Source organism: Micromesistius poutassou (genome assembly GCF_964030765.1).
Source record: "Micromesistius poutassou genome assembly, chromosome: 22".
NCBI classification, from domain to species: domain Eukaryota; kingdom Metazoa; phylum Chordata; class Actinopteri; order Gadiformes; family Gadidae; genus Micromesistius; species Micromesistius poutassou.
In genome coordinates this window covers 745,415-764,442 of record NC_140292.1, presented here as the reverse complement: position 1 = coordinate 764,442, position 19,028 = coordinate 745,415, and the positions used below count along the sequence as shown (strand labels likewise).

The 19,028-nt window shown below is 45.5% G+C and overlaps 2 protein-coding genes across 5 annotated transcripts in view; one reads left to right on the top strand and one right to left on the bottom strand.

Moving 5' to 3' along the window:
- Positions 1–4,031: 4,031 nt before the first annotated feature.
- On the bottom strand, positions 4,032–5,059 carry LOC311367269 (transmembrane protein 60-like; the record flags this gene model as incomplete). Of its 2 annotated transcripts, none has more annotated exons than XM_084486084.1 (3): positions 4,924–5,059; positions 4,687–4,823; positions 4,032–4,349 (listed from the first exon to the last, which is right to left on the bottom strand). In XM_084486084.1, the coding sequence occupies exons 2-3, from the start codon at positions 4,768–4,770 to the stop codon at positions 4,032–4,034; spliced, it is 402 nt and encodes a 133-aa protein (XP_084342210.1). In that variant the 5' UTR covers positions 4,771–4,823; positions 4,924–5,059. The 2 variants fall into 2 exon arrangements, with proteins under 2 accessions (XP_084342210.1, XP_084342209.1); XM_084486083.1 differs by having other exon boundaries at positions 4,915–5,050.
- Positions 5,060–5,773: 714 nt separating this feature from the next.
- The window catches only part of LOC311367296 (protein PHTF2), a 35,718-nt gene continuing 22,463 nt past the window's right edge, over positions 5,774–19,028 (top strand). For all 3 annotated transcript variants that reach the window (XM_084486117.1, XM_084486116.1, XM_084486118.1), the window contains exons 1-2: positions 5,774–5,906; positions 14,849–14,929. In XM_084486117.1, coding sequence (XP_084342243.1) covers positions 14,885–14,929 — 45 coding nt within the window. In that variant the 5' untranslated portion in view covers positions 5,774–5,906; positions 14,849–14,884. The remainder of the gene's footprint in view (positions 5,907–14,848; positions 14,930–19,028) is intronic.

Below are 19,028 nucleotides of genomic sequence, written 5' to 3'. Positions count from 1 at the left end.
ATAAATTATGTTATTATTTTATTTGCACTTACTTTGACAATGGAGGACTGTAACATTTTCATCAGATTACTTTTTCTAGCCCGAGTTGCGTCTACTAACATAATTATTTTAGTTTAACCGATTTGACAACATTTCTGATGTTGTATCAAAACTGATTAGAGTACTAACCAACTTACTAACTAGATTGATAAAATAATTAGTCAAAAGATATTTCATGTAAAGTGACTTCACCTCACTCTTGATTTTTAAGGGCACTTCCAAGTTCTTCCAATGCCAGCACTCATTCATTTGGGGACTTCAGCATCTTTAACAATGACATACCTTTTTACTGCCAGTGGCTTTTAAAATGGTCCCTTGAAAGCCAGTTTATTACTTAAGTGTTCTGCAGTGGGTATAAGGCAGGTCCAATTGAAATTCAAGATTTATACTTCTTCTAGGTGTAAAAGATTTTGGACTTTTTAAATATCAAATCGAAAGGTTTATACATTTGTGGAATTCTCATTGCACTGTGATTGAAAACCCACAAACAATCCAAGAATTCAGATCGTAGAAAGGTATTTTAGCTACTTTCTATTACATTGACCCTACTTAACCTTCACCTTAACTTAAAACATTGATCATTGGGTTCCCTTAATGGCCACTGAAAACGACGGCCCTTAATCCTTCTATAAATAGATTCAACGGTGGTCCTTGAGGCGTACACGTGTACATCACTATTGTATCCACTTGAGGTGGTACATGTTGGATCAAATATTGTGCTACTAGCTGATGGAGCTCAGAGCGTTTCCATGGCAGCGAGCCACAGAGCGTCTCTCTCCTTTAATGGCATAGCTTCCCGGTCGGGACGCAGCCTTAGTTATTCCTTCTTCACGAGGAATGTTTTATCCAGAGCACTCCTATAAACTGCCATCTTGTTGGGTTCTGTTCCGTTGTGCATTACGATACGGTGGTCTCGTTGAGGCATCGGAGAACGGCAGTACTTAAAGGTAGAATAATTCCTCCATCCGAATAATTTACCCTTGGCAGAAGAGCTGGAAAAATTGTTTTACAATTTGAATAATGTACTCGGCTTGAGAGATAGAGGGTCTAGGATTTGAATCGCCTTATCCACCTAAAACAAAATGTTCTCCTTAGTCCATTTGATTCTGGTGAGCGTTAAATAATGAATACAGCAGCTGAGACTGCTGCATGCAGGATGTTTCCCTGACTGCTCTGCTGGGAAACCAATGTCCAGAGAGCCGACCGAGCTCTCCTGGATTTGTACAGACGATTCGTTTAAAAAAAAAAACGAGAAATCTCTATCTTCAGGGGCTTGCATTGTTTTTCATAGTTTATTTATATAAACCTTTTTGGTTTGCATTTTCTTTTCTATTTTTTGTTCCTGTGGTTTGTAACTGTCAGCACTGTAGTGTACATAATATTTTTTGTAAACAGGAAAATCTTAGTGTGATTTCTACTTTAAATATATGAGCCTAGTTAATAAAAGGTTCCAATATGGCTTTGTGTGTGTGTGTGTGTGTGTGTGGTGGGGGGGGGGTCTTGTATAAGACTCTTAACCTCAATGTTTTCCTGCCTCATGTTGTGGTATGACTTGCTGATAATACCTGATTGATTTACTTTAATATCCCAAATTCCTAATGTGTGCTTTAGTTTTAAGCATGCAGATGCCTTCTCTCATCCAATAGAATTAGCATTGAGATGAGCTGATGTATCTTCCTGTGCGAGAGAAAGAAGTCATGTAGATTGTTCCGGCTTCGAGAACTAAAGATTGTACTGTAGATTATTGTACTAAAGATTGTGCAAGAATCGGAACTCAATATTTATCTCCGCGACCGTAACAGGGGATCTCTGTTTCCTATTTGCGGTCACCCGCTCTGCTCTCTGCAACAGCAGCAGTGAGCAAAGAATTAGTTTCACTATAGCCAAGAACAACCCAACCCCCCTCAAACCCAAGTCAATAGGGGCCTTACAGCTGAGAGTCTGGTCCGTTTGTCAGGTCAGAGTGACCTCGGCTTGCCTCTCACTGCACATGTTCCCAGGAGCCAGAGAAACTGACTTTACAACAGAGGGGAGGAGAGAGACACACCAGTACAGATAGATAGAGCAGAGAGGGAGGAAAATACACAATACAGAAAACATGACGACACGCCAACGGAGACTCGATAGAAACATGAGCTGTAGGGAGAGAGTGAGCCACTTCCTGCGTTGCACCCGCATGTCACAGGAAGTGATGTGTCCCAGAGAAGTCGAGAGGCCAGAGCAGACCATCACACACCCAAACACTCCTCCCTACGCTCTTACAACACTTGACAACACTTGAACCTGCTAGGTTTCACTAACCACACAAACACTGCTTGTGTGTCCACAGACGTAAGAAGTGTATGTGTATTCTGGAGCTTATAGTACTACCCTTCGGCACTGGTTTAATGAGCATTAGACTGCCAAAAGAGAAACCGTTATGTACAGTGGACCATTTATTTAACAATAGTAATAGTAGTTCTGAACACTACCCAATATTTAATGTCAATGTTATTTTCGTTCTTGAAACAACACTTAATGAGCAAAATAGGCCAAAACAATGTTAGTGGGAAAGAAAGTATGGATTTCACAAACATTGACAAGATTATGTAACCTCCCCTCTGGAATAGATAAACATGCTGTCTAACTCACGGCTCTACGGTTTGCAGAGACCACTCCTTAATGAACACTGATTAAATGAATAAACAACCACAGGAAGTGCTATTGGCAGCCGGACTTATATACTGTAGTTTAATTTACATATGATCCAATTTACATTGTGTCAAATCCCAATTCATAGATGCTTCTTCTGAATCACTCAATTCAACAAGTCCATTGAAGAGAGTCATTCTCCCCTCTTAGACACGACCAATTCTCCTCCTCTACTCTATGTACAGGTACATTTTGTCCTATGTTCGGACATTAGTGCAAAGACGCAATAAACAGCTTATATATTCACAGCAGCTCAGAGTTCAACATTTACATAGCACAAGGTAAACAGCCCCTTGCTTGCAGTTCAAAGAGTATATTGAAATGATTGGGCTGGTTATTTGCCTACTTCAAGATGGAGGATTATCTTAATGGTAATAAAATAAAAAATGATAAGTACGAAAACAGTTCAGTTAGACCTAAGATTATTTTAGTATGTATCAAAAACGTACTACATCTTTCATCCAACAGCTAAAAGTATAAAAATGCTTTAAGTTGTTTCATCGTACAGACAATAGGCCCCTGGGCCCAGATGTCACGTTCCACATCACATGCAAGGTTCCACTGCAATGCAAGTGAGGAACTCGTGTTCTACATGGGACAGATCAGATGTACCGGGGAGTTAATTACTGAATGTAAGGTTTGATCACTTGTTGAGTTCAGACAGCAGAAGATAACACTAACATGTATCATTGTGCCGCGCTTCAGTTGTCTTTTCTGAACAGATAAGCTTCTCTGATCTTCTTTTGATTCCGCAAGACGCTTTTGACAACTTATTTGCCAAAAGTTTTGTGCAACTGTTGCGCAAAAGCATCTCCCATGGGTGCGTCACTGAGGTATCAACAAAACTCCCCCATTAAAAAGATGACCATGCACATTTCCATGTCTCCTCTGGGACATCAGTCCAGTCCAGCCCAGCCAAGCAGTACTCCTCTGTCCAGTTTCTTCATTACAGGAAAACAAGACTTTCCAGATGTGTAGTCCATAATATGCATCTGCATCCTATACCATTCAGCATCTCAGATAATCAGAATCATGTATCATTCGTTTGTGTAAACCATGACTGCGATCAGCCCTTCCTCCCAGAGAGGAGTGCAGATGTGTAGTACTTCAATAGTAGCGCACACATCTGCATCCTGCACCTTCAGTCCATTGTCTAAAATGATCTGAAGATAACATTAATCTATACGATTATGATCGGCCCTCTCTCCTTTGGGAGTCCTGTTCCAGATGTGTAGTGCCTTGTCGCCCACACATCTGCCTCCTCCCCTCCCCCCCTCCCCCCTCCCCCCTCGTCGTCTCCTTCAGGCCTCTCTCCTCTCGGGGAAGATGTTGAGCCCCAGCTCTATGAGCGCGCCCAGCAGCATGGTCCACAGCGGGATGCACACCAGCGTCAGCTTGATGTCCGCCAGCTGCTCCAGCTTGGCGCACAGGGTCAGGCAGAACCCCAGTTTGAGCAGCATGGCCGTGAGGTACCAGGCCCGCAGGCGCAGGTCCGGGGAGCCGTTGCGCGGGTCGTAGCCGGGCTTGCAGCGGCCCGCCATCTTGACGGCCAGCATGATGATGAGGATACCGTCGAAGACCCACACGGGGAGGAAGATGAGGAACCAGTTCCACTGCACCTGAGGAAGAAACACAGATGTCAGGTTATCAGGTATAGTATGGTCAATCAAACACTAGGACTACAACATGGGTTATTTATTTGTTTATTTATTTTTTCTTAGATTTCAAGAATAAGATCAGGAAAATATATATAGGCTATATATAAACTGTCCATTGTTTATCAAATGACAGAAGTCAATATACCGTTTTTTTATTGTTGCATTACATTGAAACTACGATTCCATATCGCAATGCACGTTAGCAAATCATTATCGTTCTCATTGCCAATGTTCATGGAGTCCCTTTTGTCTTTCGGTCATCATCGATGCATGTATGAAATCAACAAAGACCACTTGCCTTCCCATCCAGCTTCACAACAAGCATGATGAGGAAGACCAGGGTGAAGACCCAGGTGAGCAGGACCCTCTGGGCTAACGACATGGTCCTAGTCTGTGGGCAGATCCCTGGGATCCCGGAGAGAGAAACAAGCCAACCTAGAGAAGGAGAAGATGACAGATCGGCATGAACGTCCTCCTGGCTGGAGCTAGCCACTCCGGTCCAGGATGGGTCTCCACTCCAACGTACCTCCAGTACCTTCTGTTAATAATGCATCCTCACTGTTCTGTTCTCCGATGGCCTGGCTTTAAGACCTAGGGAGTAAGGAAATACATTAATGCGAGGAAACAATCAACGTTATCTACTTTAGCAGTGGACCTCACTAGTATAGCGGTCATGCGCAGTAGTGAGCGGATGAGTCACATGACGCGTTTCCTGCTGTTGAGTCGAAATAAGAATTTATTAAAAATAAAAGAAACAATATGAATATTGGTGTTTTGGTCCGTATGGCCTCACACAGACCGGCTATCGCTTGTAGTTTGTTTCATTACGCTGAAGTTACAGGTTACGTTTGAAGCCCACCGTGTGTCTTCCTATCTGCATTTTAGATTATTCTCATGCCTCCCTAAAGGCTGTTGAAGAAGAATGTTTTACCATCCTTTTTCTAACTTATTCTAGTTCAAGGTTTTTGCAAGAACAAATTAATAAATTGAACAATCCGCGTTTACCGTAACGCCCGTTTCCAGCGCACCACCCTTTATGTCCACTAGAGTTCAGAGAAGTCCTTCAAACTGACGTTTTCCGCTGGATTCGTGAAAGTTAATCGCTGGTAACAAGTAACACACTTCAACATTACACTGTCACCCTTACCTGCACCACACTTAGGCAACGTAAAACACACAACAATGCGTAACGAATATTGAAAATCGGCGGCGACCGGATCGCTTTTACACAATCCTCGCTGCGCGTCTACAGCCGTCTGCTCGGTAATCTTCGCTGCGCGTCTACAGCCGCCTGCTCGGTAATCCTTGCTGCGCGTCTACAGTCGTCTGCTGGGTAATCCCCGCTGCGCGTCTACAGCCGACTACTCGGTAATCCGCTGGGTCGTACCCAGAGCTGAAGGAGCCGCGCGGCTCTCCTTCAGCCGACAGAACGCATCCTCCTCCGGCAGTGGGACGCGGCGCAGCACCCTGACGGTACATCGGTCAACCGAGCCGGTCCGGAGAGGTTCAGCCAGCGAGGTGAGCTGAGCGTCTTGGCCGGACCGCGGTCTTCATACTAACCTCGCCGACCACTAGGTCATTATTATTATTTGAAGAGGATATGGTTCCTCCTCCTGGGTCTTTGTGCTGCTGGTAGCAGCTAGCCTAGCCTCGGCTAACGTTACTGTACTTTGTCGTCTCTGAATTAACGTTACTCCACCTCGGGGACATGGCTATAAACGTTATGTTGTACGTATGTTGTAACGGGCTTCATATAGCGATTTACACTCATATACTCTCATTAATTCTGGAAGATGGCTGATTGAAATATTGCAGGTCGTTATATTTGGGTTCCTTTGTACATCCTTGTGGTGTTTACTGTCGAGTAAGGCTGGAGAAGAGAGGACAGTTATCACATCAGGCCAGGGGAGAGGGGGTGTTTTGGGGAGGTGGGGTGTTTGGGGGAGGTGGGGTGTCTGGGGGAGACGGGGTGTTTGGGGGAGGTGGGGTGTCTGGGGGAGAGGGGGAGACGGGGTTTTTGGGGGAGAGGGGGTGTCTGGGTTATCCGCAACACAGGGTTGCCAACCAACATCTTTTTGCTGCATCTATGTGCGACTCAAGAAAAGCGCTTTGTCATTATTTGCACCCCCCCCCCCCCCCTCCCCTCTCCAAATAATTCCAGCTGTTTATTGAACGTGTTCTTAACAATTTAATGCAACACAATGCTGGAACAATGGTGCAGTTGTGCAGGATATACTTGCCGTGCAATGTTAACGTACATTTGTAATTCCATACTCGTAGTGCAACACAAGTGGATTACATTATTGTTATTACGTTTCTTTGGGTTATTGTGTCAAATGCAAAGGGGGTCTTTGTGCTGCTGGTAGCCTAGCCTCGTCTCTGCATTAACGTTACTCCACCTCGGGGACATAGCTATAAACTTTATGTTGTAACAGGCTACATGAGTCTAAATGAGTCTAAATCTCACATCTTGTTTACTACTTTACATGAATGATGTAATGACAATGTAACCAAAGAAGTCAACTGGGCACTAGATTTTAAATTAAAATCCCTTAAATGTGTATTCAGCTTTTAAACAAAGAATGGAAAAAAGTTTAAATATATTCACCAGTTTTTGTTTTTACATCCGAATCAAATCAATGTATTCTCAACTTCCTAGATACTAACTCAAACGACATTTCACAAGATTACATCTTTTTTGCATGTGTTTATTTAAAGATTTATTTGAGAGGAAGAGAGATATGGGCGACAGAGGGGAGGGCATGCAGCAAGGGACCACGGGCAGGATTCAAACCCGGGTCGCTGCGTTCAGGACTGTGCCTATATGGTATGCACTGTAACCCGGTGTGCCACCGGGGCGCCCCCGGCACGGGTGTTTTTGTTGTGAACTTTTCATGGTATCCCAAGTATCTCAAGTTGGCCTAACTCTACACACAAAAGCTCCCTTCTGTGTTGCATTATGCTGTGTACTTTCTAAGAGGCAGTGATTGATCAAAGTTGACTGAAGAATCTTGAAGAAGCTTTAGTGACCTGACACATATTTTTCCCATGGTGTTGAGCTACCAAGACAAACGCTCTATTTTATTCAGCTCAAATGCACATTTAGAAAGCCTTAAAATATCACTTCTTTAAAGTTTAAAAAGTAAAAAGTCCTATTTGCTAAGTGCTGATTTGAGTAACCCGACCTTGTCTGTGAAAGCTTGGAACTGCTACACTTTTACTTTGAAAAGTGGCACCCACAGGTCTGGTATTGTGTTACGTTCTGCAGAAACCCAGACAAGAGGTCTGGTCGGTGGGTTTAACCATCTTAAAATAACATCTATAAATCATTACAGAAGGTGGTGTCCTTAAGCCCTGTGTGTTGGTGGATTTGTATTTGCCTAGGAAATGTATTCTATTTGATTGTTTTTCGTCTTTGAGTGATCTCATGAAAGTATGAAAATAAATACTATTTACATTTGCTCATTTCTCAGGCGCTTTCAGCCAAAGCAGTTTGCGGTGAAGTCAGATATATTGGTAGCACAGACACTTTTTCCGACACTATCATCCCTACCCCCTATTCATCTCCATACACATTTTCTAGTCTAAAATAATTCAGATTAGAAAACGAACATGCCCTTAAACAGGAGGTTGAAAATGGCAGCGAAAATACAACTTTTGGTCGCATCATACACACTTCAATCCACCAGATACTTTCATGTAATGACCATCAGTGGTAGAAGAGGATGGGTGTTTACCATTCATAACGCTGTCGTGATACAAACCTTTATTGTGTTGAAAAAGGCTCATCTATTTAGCCTTATCTGCCCGCTCTATTGGTGCAGAATAGCAGAACAGGCTCACAGTAACCAACCGATGACCAACGAGCCTCTTGGTTCTACTGGTTTGCTTACGCTGCTTCTCCGTGCCACTGACGTGTGTATCTATGTTGATCTGTGCATCTTAGCCAGGCACAATTCCACTGTCTCTACTAGTGTCTCCCATCCAGACTGCTGACTAGACAGACACCACTGTTTCCTAGAGTGGCGTCTCAATTGACGGCCCTGTTGTTTCCCCTTTGAGTCCGTCACTCGTTTCGTCTGTCCTTCTGTCACTTGCTATTTGCAAGGTTCTGTGGCTGACTGTCTGTGTATTGTGTTGAAGAGCTGATGGTGATGACATCAACTGCAAGGGATTTGATGGATGACGACTGGTTCATAGTCACTGGGATAGTGTGTGTGTGTGTGTGTGTGTGTGTGTGTGTGTGTGTGTGTGTGTGTGTGTGTGTGTGTGTGTGTGTGTGTGTGTGTGTGTGTGTGTGTGTGTGTGTGTGTGTGTGTGTGTGTGTGTGTGTGTGTGTGCGCGCAAACACTTTCTCCAGGAAAAAGCGTAATCAAAACCAAGGATTACAGCAGCAGAAGCTCTGCGCGTCTTTCCCTAACAAAACACGTCTTGACTCTGTTTTGTTTTCCAAACGTCAAGATTTGGCCCTAATTTGGCTGTGTGTGTGTGTGTTGCAAATACAGTAAAAATAGAAAGGTTAAAATGCAGAATAGTGGAAGTGAGTTGAATTGGGAGAACCAGGTGCGCTTGTGTCTTGAAGGAATCTATATGGGGGAACTTTTCCAATCCTAACATAACACTTTATTTATTCTGATGTCTTCGTGGATCACACTGCGGTCGTTGATGGTGAACAACTAGCCAGCGGCCAACTGATGTTGTCGTTCAATAAGAGATTTATTCTGTCACATCATTAGCACACAAAGTGTCAACCACATTGCAGAAATAATAACACAAAAAGTCAATTACAGTTGCTTTGTGTAAATATATGTACTGTCACCCCAGGTGTTTAAACTCGTGCAATTATACAGTCTGGGTATGTTTCTTTGGTAAAAAAAAATCTAAAATCAATTCATTTTCTAACCCTTTTTGTAAATATATATATTTTTGCTGCTAGTTGGCTGTGTTCGATTTTGTGTACGGTGCAGTGTTGCTATGGATACTGGTTGACGTGTGTGACATCAAAGACCACATGGTCGCTGGATGTGATGTTGTACATTTCTGTATTTATTCATCGTAATAACTAATCTAGCCAAAGGCAGTAGCGCGTTGGCTCGTCCTCGTCCTAGTTGGAGCGTTGAGCTGCAGTGTGGAACCTGACGGAAAAATTGGTTATGGCTCAACTTTATTCAGTATTTTTTATCAAGCATCATTTGTATTCTGCGCACACCCACACAAACACAACCACACACCCACACAAACACACTCACACACAAACACCCCCACACACGTCTCAGCTCTGCCTGGGCCTCGACTCTTCCCTTATTAAATATGCAGAGGGCCTGGAGATAAGACAGAGAATACACCGGCCAGCTAGAGTTACGCATCACGCGTTGGAAGCACACTGGAGCCCTGCCGCTCGTCCTTATTTATAAATTACACATTTCCTCTCGTTGCGCAGGATGAATCCCTGTGTGTTTTCATGTTTGTAGTATATTCTGTATGTTTCGAATGTTGTATTTAATCTGACTAAAATGGCCTGATCACTTGGTGAACCTGGCAGTGTTTCACAAGTCATTTCACAATTCTGTCTTCGATTGTATCACAAAAAAAAGTCTAAATTTAGTTGTGGAGTAAAGGTAAAATCCATTTTATAAAACACACACACACACACACACACACACACACACACACACACACACACACACACACACACACACACACACACACACACACACACACACACACAGCTGGCATGCTGATGCTATGTTCTTCATGCATTCAGTTTCTAGTCTGCAGATAAGATAGTGAACTCAAAGTATCTAGTACTGTGAATTTAGAAACTAGTAGAAAACGTTAAAGGATGCGCTGCAGTCTGAAGCTGAGTGTGGTCGGGTTCGACGGAGTAAACCGACCTGGGATCCAAAGAATTGCACTGCATCTTTATTAATAAAGTTTACTGTACACAAGAACCCACAGAAAAGTCAATTTTCAGTGTGAAATCTTTTTGGAAAGTGGCCATGAGCCCCAAGCATGCCTGTGCAACCAGTTCACCCAGGTAACCTTTCACTGTCAAAGCTATGGAAGTATTGTTTGCAACGGCAAGACACAGAGATGCATGCATATATGCATGTACTTGCATAAATTATATGTAGGCACAGAAATAAATTAAAACTGCAACTTCTGCACAGAAACGCTTTTCCAGTAGTCGTTTCCAGTGGTAGTTTTCTAATGGCTGACCGGCCCAGCTGGAGCCAGTGTGACGCAGGTGTAACGACGTTGGACGACGCCCCTCCTGCTCCTATGGACCCAACGGGTCTGTTTCTACCAACACCTTCACCACCGTCACGACTGCTCAGACCGCATTTTATGAAACTGGTCGTAGGCGAAAGTTCCGCTAAAAACAAGGGTTTACTTACCCTCTTAGAAGATGATGGCTAGATTTAATGACATGGAGCTGTGTGGGTAGGTGGTGGTTTAGATTACCTCGACACATGAGAGAAAATCCATTTAAGGCTTTGATAAACCAAAGCCAAGCGTTTTTTTTCTTTCTTTTAATATGGTATGATGACTTCTTGGTCACTAGCCTTGTACAATGCTTTTCTCTCTCTCTCTCTCTCTCTCTCTCTCTCTCTCTCTCTCTCTCTCTCTCTCTCTCTCTCTCTCTCTCTCTCTCTCTCTCTCTCTCTCTCTCTCTCTCTCTCTCTCTCTCTCTCTCTCTCTCTCTCTCTCATATATTCTACTGCTCTCGTCAAATGGGGTCAGTTCTTCTGACGAATGGCACCCAGACTGAGGTCATACCAGAATATAGGCTATGGATGTCTATTTTGGTGACGCTTGTTGTGTGTGTTTGAGTGTGTGCATGAGTCCGAGACAGAGAGAGGGATAGAGCTGTGATGCCTATTGATGCCATGCACATCTCCTGACTGGGTAGTTATTGTGGGTCAACAACGTGATGGGGTTGTTTTATTTTAAGACTGTGTGTGTGTGTGTGTGTGTGTGTGTGTGTGTGTGTGTGCCTGGCGGCTGGTCAGGATGCTATCATTTGATCTGAATTAGAAAATAAAAACATTGAGAAGACTTTCATAGTTGTCATCTAATGTGTGTTTGTGTGGCTTGGTTTTGAGAGAAGGGCCTTTCTATGAAAAACACTTTTCGTCAACCACATCCAATGTCTAATTACCTACCATCAACCTTAAGCTTGTCATTTACCAAGCTTTGTTTGGGACAATGTGTGTGTGTGTATGTGTGTTTTTGTTGACTCCCAGGTTGCCGTTGGGTGACTCTGTAATATGCAGAGTTTCACATCTTTAAATAGGCAGGATTTTACGCTGATTACCGCGTAAAGCCCGTCGCTTGGCTGGCCCGGGACTCTGAACGCTCTGGGTCTTAAGGCCCCGCCGCGGGATTATAGCGTCCGTCGGCGGGGAACAGACGCCGGCGGCTCTGTGGTGGGGGGTAATCTGGTTACTAAGGGAACGCTGCTCTGCTTGTTGTTTGAGTGTTTCTGCCCCAACATGTGTTTGTGTTTTTGTGTTAGATATATTTGGGTAGACATTCTGCCTGTGATGTCTGGCTGCTGCTTTTAGCTCAAATAGTCTGTCTGTTTGTCAAGCAGTCTAACAGCACTGCTTTTAATCAGGTGGTAAATATTAGTCTTACGAATGAATCCCGTTTGTTCACACATGTGGTAATGGTGGAGGCCAAATATAGGTTCTCATTGATTCCCGCCATAAAATAAATTGAATACTTATTTTTTCCTGAGTAAATGTTCATGAATAAGGTGGAATCAATGATGTTGTAAAATCCCAAAACTTGAATGAAGTTAAAGGTAATATGAGTGCCAGGAGGTAGTATGAATGAATACTACCTCCTGTATTAACAGGAGGAGGAAGTATTCACACCACATAAAAGCCAGCAAAACATTGTTTACCTTTTGAGATACTTTGTGATCTGGCATGGTGCTTTTATCCAAAGCGACATCGAGGTGTGGCTGACCACAAGTTAATAAGTGTTGGTTGAGTGCATGGCAGGAGTTGGTGCAATGCAATCTAGAAAGATCTGCTTGAAATAAAAAGCTATGACGGCATTACTGAGTCGGTTGACATCCATCAACACACTATTACTACAAATCTTTTCCTTATTATGGTTCCCTTCATTCTTCCCTTAACCCGCAACATGTTGCTCTTTCTAAAAAAACAAAAACAAAGACAAAGTCAAGGGCGGCGAATGGAGATGGAGGATCAGTGATCCAATGTTGTTCTTAGTAAACCCTGGTGGACACAACGCTGTTGCTCTACAGCGTGTGTCTGGAGCGGACTCCCACCCAGGTCTCTCCCGCCCAGCAGACAGGAAGAGACGGATGGATGGAGAGTCAAACAGTGAGGAAGTGGAAAAAGATGATTTTAATGGTTGGGGATGAGCGGCGAATGACTCCCTTCCGGTGACTTAGGATGACAATGCTGCCCTCAGGGAGCCGGGTTTATACACAGCTCTGAGAACACACGCACCCGCTCAATGTGCACTTCATGAGGAGCTGGTGTTTTGTGTTGATGAAGGACCCGCCTCAAAAAAAACATATGGAATGGAAAAACACACACCACACACTTGTGGGTTTGTGAACAAGCCTTGTGTGACTGTTTTCTCGGTCCGTCTGTCTGTCCGTCTGTCTGTCTGTCCTCACTTATTTCAGTGTGCACAGAATGATGAGAACTGAACGCACTCACACACCCGTGGCAAGGGTTTCAAATGGGAGCTCTCAATGGGCTCGGAGAGAGGTTTTGTCTAAGCTGCTTTGAGAATGAGGACATTGTCACTGCCTTACCACTGAGCCAGGAGACACAGCATCCCATCTCTGAGGAACTGGATACAACATGCATACACACATAGTTGTTTTTTGTGTGTAGTTGCACAGAAAAATAATTTTGCCGAATGCAAAGTAACAAGACAGACAAACGCACACACACACACTTCCTATTGAAAGGTGTTGAATTGAGTCATTGGATAAATATAGCACCACGGACAGACAAAAATGTCAATGTCAACATTGTCTAAAATGGAGCCTACTCGAAAATCCAGCAGTCAGGAAGGTCTATGTTTGGGAGTCACATTTGAATAACTCCCAGATAAAAATAGACGTATCATTCACTGGGGAGACCAATTCAGCAGGGATAAACAGCTCTCGCTGGCAAACGTCCACAACTTTTGACGTTTCTATAGCCATAACAGGCACACTCCTTCTAATACACACTGTGTCTCAGTGGGATGTCTGTGAGCAGGGGTTGGGGTCTGTCTGGGTGAGGGCTGGGGTCTGTCTGGGTGTGGGCTGGGGTGTGCGTGTGTCGGCCTATGGTTGAGGCTGGGCGTGGGAAAGTGGGAGGGGGCAGCTGGGTGTGTGTAGGGATTATGTGTGTGTGTGCGTATGTGTGGACAGAAGGCTACCCAGTGAGGACAGACTGTCCTTCCTAGTTGTCCTTGGTCCCCAGCCAAACTGCAGGACATGTGTTCTGCCAGAGGGAGGGAGGAGAGGAGAGATGGAGAGGCAGGTGATTGTGTGCTGCAGCGATGGTACAAGCTGCTCTATGGTCGTGCAGAGATTTAGCAAACGTTTTGGGGCCGGTTCGGTTGGTGGTGGAGAGAATCCGTCCGTTATACATCCAGATGCAGACCGAGGAACTCATCATGTTTGTACTATACTACTATACTCTTGAGTAGTTTATAACGTGTTGACCATCCACATCCTATGGGATGTCTTTTATTTAATCTGAGAAAAGCAACGAATAAGTAACGCTATAAGCAGACCATTTTAACTAAACAACCAATATGAATTGTAAATAATGTAATTGTGTGTGTGTGTGTGTGTGTGTGTGTGTGTGTGTGTGTGTGTGTGTGTGTGTGTGTGTGTGTGTGTGTGTGTGTGTGTGTGTGTGTGTGTGTGTGTGTGTGTGTGTGTGTGTGTGTCTCAAGTCATCACCTGTGCAGGCTAGTAGGATAACATTCTTGGTATGACGTACATACACAAACTTAAATTAAAATGAACTGATTGACAGGTTAACCAATGGGTGCAGTGTGTGTGTAGTCCCACCCCGAACACGCCCCCCCCACCTATTATGCAATGGTTGCTCCGGGAGACTAAATGAATGGCGGGCCTAAAATAAACCAGGCTGTGGTTTTTTTGCCCAAGTGAAACACAGAAGCACGTCGTTTATCAATCTGTGCCTTTTATTTCTAACGTGCAATCCAGGAGCAGGTAGGTATGTGTGTGTGTGCGCCAATTACTGCCTGCACGGTTAAGTCCCTCCCCCCCGCGCTCTCTCTGTGCCGTCATTCGATGCTCGTACCTGCCTGTCAGCTGGCGTCTATATAAACCCCTCTGCACTCCTCCCTCGTGTTTACACTGTCACTCACACCAATCTCTCTCTCTCTCTCTCTCTCCCGCTCTCTCACCCTACCTCTCTCTCTCCCTCTCTCTCTCTGTCCAGTGTAAGATGCCCTAGACGAGGAGAGCCGACCTGTAAATGGCTTCCAAAGTGAAAGATGCTGTTGTTTGGTACCAGAAGAAGGTAAGGCCCATCCTCTCTCTCTCTTTCTCTTTCTCTTTCTTTCTCTTTCTCTTTCTCTTTCTTTCTCTCTCTCTCTCTCTCTCTCTCTCTCTCTCTCTCTCTCTCTCTCTCTCTCTCTCTCTCTCTCTCTCTCTCTCTCTCTTTTATTTATATATATATATATATATATATATATATATATACACACACACGTGTGTTTATCTTTTTTGAATTCATTCATGCATTCTTTTGGGCCAGCGTCACATCAACATTGACCCTCACTTTATATTTATTTTGACTCTGGTTTTAAAGTGTCTGTTTCCCCTCTTGTTAGCTAATGGGTTCTTCTGTTGATACTGTCTGCCGGTGCCCATAGAGAGCCCGTTATGCTAATCAATAGAGGACCAGTGTTGAGCAGGGAATCACATTAGTGTTGATTACAGTAATCGGTGATCTGGATACAAAGAGGCTGGTTACCCTAACCATATTTGATTTTTAAATGCGTCACGACACACTTAAGATGTCTTCTGTTCAACTATGATGTGAAATGGTATTCTGATTCCTATCGTATTTCACCTCCTTGACATGGAGGATGTCTTAGTCTTGGGAAGTGAAAGTCATTTAAACGAGTCCTGGCACAAAAGCCAGGAGGTTGCGACTTTGGATGTGATATTATTGTCTGAACTCTGTGGTAGAGGAAGTTTATAATTAGACCGGTGCTTAAAATAACGAACAAACTACGCACTGTGTGAAATAGGTAAACACAGAATGAGCTGAATACTGAAGGAAGGTCCGACAGGGTTTTTTGTCTTTACCCTGTATGAACACGGTGGCGTTCGTGTCAAAGGCGTTGTGCCCAAGAATGAATCACGGCGTCAACGTGAAACGCAAAACCTGCACAAGACCCAACAAGACCGATGTTCAGGGGCAGCTGCAGGCTGTGAGATCCATCCCCAGGCTGTGAGATCCATCCCCAGGCTGTGAGATCCATCCCCAGGCTGAGCGGTGGTTCAGTGCCGGGGCGAGGAGGACGTTGTGCCTTTAACCCGCCCCCCGTGGGCATTCATCCGCTCCCGTTAATGTGGATACATGAGATAGGACAGGAGTGTGTGTTTACCCATCGGTACAGAGGTTTAGGGGGCCTCTGCCCAGCACGGGCCGACCTGGGACGGAGGCTGTGCGGGGTGGGGGGTGGTGGGGGTGGAACAGGCTAAAGGTTGGGGAGGTGTCCGGGTGTAGGGTATCCGCGTGTCCGTGGTCTCGGATATCAGATCCGCGTTAGACTTGACCAGAGGTCTCTCTCTCTCTCTCTCCCTCCCCACCCCAACCCACTCCCTTCAACCTCTCATCTTACCCACCCTCCTGCCTGCCTGTCTGTGCCGCAAGCTACCTGCCTGTCTGTGCAGCGGGCTACCTGCCTGTCTGTGTAGCGGGCTACCTGTCTGTCTGTGCAGCGGGCTACCTGCCTGTCTGTGCAGCGGGCTACCTGTCTGTCTGTGCAGCGGGCTCCCTGTCTGTCTGTGCAGCGGGCTACCTGTCTGTCTTTATAACGGACAAAATGACAAGTCTCATGCCTGACCATAATGATAACGACAAAATGCTGAATAATTATGTTAAAATGAAATGGCTGCATGGAATGTATTTTTCCAGTTCAACCGGTCAAACAATTACTTAAACACTTAAACACACGCACGCACACACGCACGCACCCACACACGCACGCACGCACCAAAACAACCTTAATTAGTTTACTCAGAAATGTGTGTGTTTCCTGGAGATCTGAACCTGTGAAACCCACAAGCGTTCCCTTCTAGCCGTTCTGCGTTGTCGTCTGTTCAGGTCCCCTGGCTACTAGGAGTCAGCGTGTTATTCCCAAAGCCACACCGCATCCGTACTATTTATTTTGGTCCCCATTAGCGTTTGGTCCTCACTCTTCTCTCTGGTGACCTCAGCGGTTCCCGTAATGCACTCTTGTCACGCTGTGGTCTCCATGTGGCGTCTGTCCTGTGCTGTCAGCTGTAGTACGGTCTGGGCGTCAGGGCCAACGACCCGATGGCTGGGGCGGTGTATCAGAGGGTATCCACACAGGAAATCTGGTTCAGAGATGGGACCCGTCTAACCACAACGACTGCTCGGGATCTGGATTGGTGGGCTATTTTTAGGCCCTGCGTACGACTGCAGATATTCTTGGTATGAAGATGTGGGACTGCGGTGGAGTTTGCCCGGTTCGTCAAACAGACAAACAAGGAGGCCTGGGTTGTGTTTTTGTTTTGGTTGGTGCCGTCTTGCTGATTTACATATTGTTTTTTGAAAAACAAGGCAGCATGCTAATTCATGAGGTCAGCGAGGCTGAAGTAAAGACGTGACTAAAAAAACGTTTTATCGAACACACGCACGCGGCGCGCACACGTTTAAACTCATATTCCCGTAAAACCTGCGTCACTGACCCCATGGAGGTTTCCACTGAGTTCACACACGTGACACTTACTGTATGTGACGAGGATCTCCAGTAAGCCTCTCACAGATCTTTCCGTCTCTCACATGCACACACACACATACACATTCATACACACACACACGCACGCACGCACGCACACACGCATGTCTGGGCAGGTCCCACCCGGCGCTGGAGGGTGCCTCTCTGCGTCGTCATGGTTACCCATGGCAGCAGTGGGGGGGAGGTGGGTGTGGGTGTCATTATCAGCTGCCGCCCTAGTCGTCCTGACTTTAACTCTTTATTCACCAGCTCACACTCCTTTTTGGGTTGTTTGAAGTGTTATCCATCACATCATCAGAATAAAGTCTACTTGGGCTATTTCTATTGTTGAAGCGCTTTGATGTGTCTTCTATTGTTTTGGGCAGCAGTTCAAAGTAAGCACTTTAGTTCTTATCTGAATGCAGCCTTTTGGTTAATTGGCCCATGAGACCGTGTTGTTATCCATGGTTTAAATACACCTCACTGAGACATCCAGGATTCACTCCTGTGTGTGTGTGTGTGTGTGTGTGTGTGTGTGTGTGTGTGTGTGTGTGTGTGTGTGTGTGTGTGTGTGTGTGTGTGTGTGTGTGTGTGTGTGTGTGTGTGTGTGTGTGTGTGTCATTAGCGACCACACCTTCTTTACATAGGTCACCTCTCCGGTAATCCCCCCCGGTACTGCGGGCGGAAGGGTGTACCGGGTTTAAGGCGCTTCAGAAGGGGAGCGCCCGGAGAGACTTCCCGCCGCTGCCTGTCATCAGTCTGGTGGTTGGCGGCGGTGGCGGCGGCGGCGGCCATCTTGGCTTTGTTAGTCATTGTTTTGCTCCTCGGGCCGAGTCTCTCCTCTGGCCCTGTGGTGGACCGTACCCGGGTTCTGTTCGTGGGAACAGTTGACTTCTAGTCTTATTCACGATAAGAGTTCAGTCGGGACAGCGAGGAGCAGGACACACCGTTGTTATGCTCTTCTCTTAAAGCACCGTTGAATGGTTGAGGTTGTCTGGGTCTTTGATGCGGTGCTGCTGTCATCACGGCGGCCAGGTTGTGAGCCGAGGACGTCATCGTTAAATGTGCGTTGAATCAGCACATGTGCCTCAGGTTTTATAGATAGGCCTCGCACAGATCTGTGGCTCAGCCTTTCTGCTTTTTCCCTCTTTTCCTCCCGTTTTCCTCCTCTCATCCTGGCCTTCCTTCATCACTTGCTTTCTCACACACACACACACACACACACACACACACACACACACACACACACACACACACACACACACACACACACACACACACACACACACACACACACACACAAACACAAACGGGGGCGCATGCACACACACTACAGCAATGGCATTAAGGTGTCCTGAATCGGTCTGTTGGCGCTTCATTGTGGTAAACTGTGTGTGCCGACTCTTTGAAATGCAAATCATCCTGAACAGGAAATCAAGTCTCATGTGGGCGGGCTGGTGTCACCGACCACACAAACCTCCTGCATGCATCTTAAGTGGGGCTTCGAGAGCAGGAGCGATACAGATCTAGAGAGGGAGGTCTAGAGAGGGGGGCTCTAGAGAGGGAGGTCTAGAGAGGGGGGGTCTAGAGAGGGAGGTCTAGAGAGGGGGGTCTAGAGAGGGGGGGTCTAGAGAGGGGGGGTCT